Genomic DNA, 3271 nt, shown 5'->3' with positions numbered 1-3271 from the left:
TTCTCCTTCCAATTTCCATTTAGAAGTTGGTCAGCAATACAGACAGGAGCAACTCATGATCACACGTTAGCAATACAGACAGGACTCATGATCACACGTTAGCAATACAGACTGGACTCATGATCACACGTTAGCAATACAGACAGGACTCATGATCACACGTTAGCCATACAGACTGGCAGCACTCATGATCACATGTTAACACGGGCACTTCCAAAGGCTGCTTGGCTTGCCATGAACGGTTTCTAGGGCTACTTGACTGAGAATGCCCTCTGGAAATGTTTGTGAATCCAGTTGAACAAGTTGACTAATGCCAGAGATGCTCGCCAACTTTGCTACTGTTCCTAAGTAACCCTTGCAACGGGATGATTTTACCTGTTAATTTTGAATTGCTAAAACTGACACTGAACATTCTTCAGAACCAATACCATATTTTCTGTAATAGCTGCGTTACTGGCCGCAGCATCTCGGATGTTTGCACGAGTCCCCGCTAGTCCTTCCCGATCAGTCTCCACCCTGATGCTCGGGGAGTCCCCGCTAGTCCTTCCTGATCACAGTCTCCAGCCTGATGCCCTGGGAGGAGCCACATCTCCCTAGCACTTTCCTCAGAGCTGCAGCCACATCTCTATTCCTCAAGCTGTAGATGAGTGGGTTGAGCATGGGGGTGAGGATGGTGTAGAAGGCAGACACCACTTTATCCTTCTCTGGAGTGTGGTAGGAGTGGGGCAGCACGTTGGTGTAGAAGGCTGCCCCGTAGAAAATGGTCGCCACCATAAAGTGGGAGGAACATGTAGCAAAGGCTTTGCGCCGGCCCTCAGCTGAGTTCATCCGGTGGACAGTCAGGAGGATGTGTGTGTAGGACACAGAGATGACGGATAGAGGGATGAGCAGCATCAGCACGCAGCAGGCATACATCAGGGTCTCGTAGAGCGACGTGTCTATGCACAACTTCAGCACGGCTGGGATCTCACAGAAAAAGTGATTGATCTCTCGGGATCTACAGAAGGGGAAACTCATGGTGACAGGAGTCAGCATGAACCCATCCAAGGAACCACCAACCCAGGAGCCGACCACCATGAATAAGCAAACCCTGCGGTTCATGAGGAGAGGGTACCGTAGAGGGTTGCACACAGCCACGTACCGGTCATAGGCCATGAGACCCAGCAGGAAGAATTCCCCTCCAATCAGGGTCAGGTAGAGGAAGATCTGAACTGCACAGCCCAGGAAGGAAATGGTCTTGTCCTTGGACAGGAGGTCCTGGAGCATCTTGGGGACAGTGATACAGATGTAGATGGTATCCATGATGGAGAGCTGGCTGAGCAAGAAGTACATGGGTGTGTGGAGGCGGGAGTCCGTGTGGATGAGCAGAATCATGACCACATTGGCTGTTACAGCCACCACAAAGATGGAGAAGACTATTGCAAAGAGAAGCCCGGGGAAGGCAGGACGGGTGATGAGGCCTGTGAGGACGAAGTTAGTGGAGTTCTGGAGAAGACCCTCCATGCCCGTGGTCCATGACAGCTCCTTGGGCTGTAAAGGCAGAAATCTGGCAGCTTATTTAACGACCTGATAAGTAGGAAGAGCCCACCAGGAATAGCATGTCAGAAGCAGAGTGAGATCAAGAAAAGATCACCTACTTCAGGATCATTTGAAATGCTGGGTTTCAGTATTAATGATCTGTATGACATTGGACAGAAAATTCTCTCTCAAATAACTCAATTGCATCATCTGTGAAAGGTCCTCATAGTTCTATACAGACAGGCTGGATGTGAGATGTAAATGTAATAATTCATACAGTACCTGGTTTAGAATCTGATTTTTACTTTGTACATTTTATAATCTTATCACTTTCAATCTAAAAGTTTTCTGAGGGTGGTTCTGTGCCTTATTTCCCATTTCGCCTTGCAATACATGGTTTGAATTTAAATTGCTCTCTGCATCTCCACTGAGATGATTGTACTAAAGTCATACAGACATCTATTTGTGACTTAAGATTGATAGAAAATATCTAGATAACTGACTTTTTTGGCTGCTGTTACTAAACAGCTTTATGAAAGTCTGAACATCAAAAGCAGTACAGATGACCTCATTTGGGGTCAGGAGCCACACTGTCTTGTGGTTAGACTTTTGTCCTGTAAAAAGAGTTCATGTTTTAGGCATGGATTGCTGAGAACTTGTGTCTATTTGTTCTCAGAATAATTTGGAGATCAAATCTGGCAGGACGACCACCACAAACTGCTTCAGAGCAGGGCTTTAGTTTCATTATCGTGGTGGTCTTTCTGGTTGACACAATGAATTCTGCTAAAATTTTATGACCAATTACTGCATCATATAATTCAATCATGATGTAATCTTCTTAAAATTGTTTAGCCAAAATGTTAGAGTTTCTCTGACAGTGGCATTCTGAACCTGTCCTAATATTATATCATCCTAGGAATCCACTGCTAGTTGGGTTTTTCTCTCAAGTTTATTTCTGTACCATTTTACTGATCCTTCATGTTTATAAGTAAAAATAACTACAGTCAGGCACAGTGGCTCACACCTGTGATCCTAGCACTTTGGGTGGCCGAGGCAGGCAGATCACCTGAGGTCAGGACTTCGAGACCAGCCTGGCCAACATGGTGAAATCTCATCTCTACTAAAAATACAAGTTAGTCGGGCATGGTGGCAGGTGCCTGTAAAATTCCAGCTACTCAGGAGGCTGAGGAAGGAGAATCGCTTGAATTTGAGAGGCGGAGGTTGCAGTGAGCTGAGATCGTGCCATTGCACTCCAGCCTGGGGGACAAGAGTAAGACTTCATCACAAAAAACAAAACAAGAAAGAAAAGCTATAGATGGTAAAGAAATTTCTGAACTCAAGACACAGCAGTATCAAACATTCCTTGAATAAATGGAATGAATTCTCATGCTTTTTTGAGTAATGTGAATGCATGTCCCTTTTATGTGTTCAGGAATACTGAGGGATGAATCGTTCCTTTTTATTAGATTATGGTGTGTTTCTTCTCATTTTAGTGACAGGATTACTGAAGAAACTTACTTCTGTAAAACGTTTTGGCCACCACTACTACAAATGTGAATCTTTTGGTTACAGAATAGTCAGATTTACAGTCACTGAAACGTCAAGAAGGAATAAACTCCCCTTATGTTGAAGCAAAAACAATAGGAACAGTAGAGAGTTTTCCTTCTTAGTGCTCGAAGATGGAGATACGAGTAATAGACCTGAAAGATGAGTAAACTTCCAAAGGGAGAAAAAAACAATTTTTGTGTTGGTC

At 44.5% G+C, this 3271-nt stretch overlaps 1 protein-coding gene across 1 annotated transcript; it reads right to left on the bottom strand.

Annotated features, from left to right (window-relative positions):
- Positions 1-488: 488 nt before the first annotated feature.
- LOC100590534 (olfactory receptor 2T2) lies at positions 489-1524 on the bottom strand. The gene has a single exon (XM_003267363.2). The coding sequence runs from the start codon at positions 1501-1503 to the stop codon at positions 538-540; it is 966 nt and encodes a 321-aa protein (XP_003267411.1). The 5' UTR covers positions 1504-1524; the 3' UTR covers positions 489-537.
- Between the last annotated feature and the right edge of the window lie 1747 nt (positions 1525-3271).

The sequence above is a fragment of the Nomascus leucogenys genome, chromosome 5, assembly GCF_006542625.1.
Source record: "Nomascus leucogenys isolate Asia chromosome 5, Asia_NLE_v1, whole genome shotgun sequence".
Lineage (NCBI taxonomy): Eukaryota > Metazoa > Chordata > Mammalia > Primates > Hylobatidae > Nomascus > Nomascus leucogenys.
Note: the sequence above shows the minus strand (reverse complement) of the source record. Positions and strands in the feature narration are given on the sequence as shown.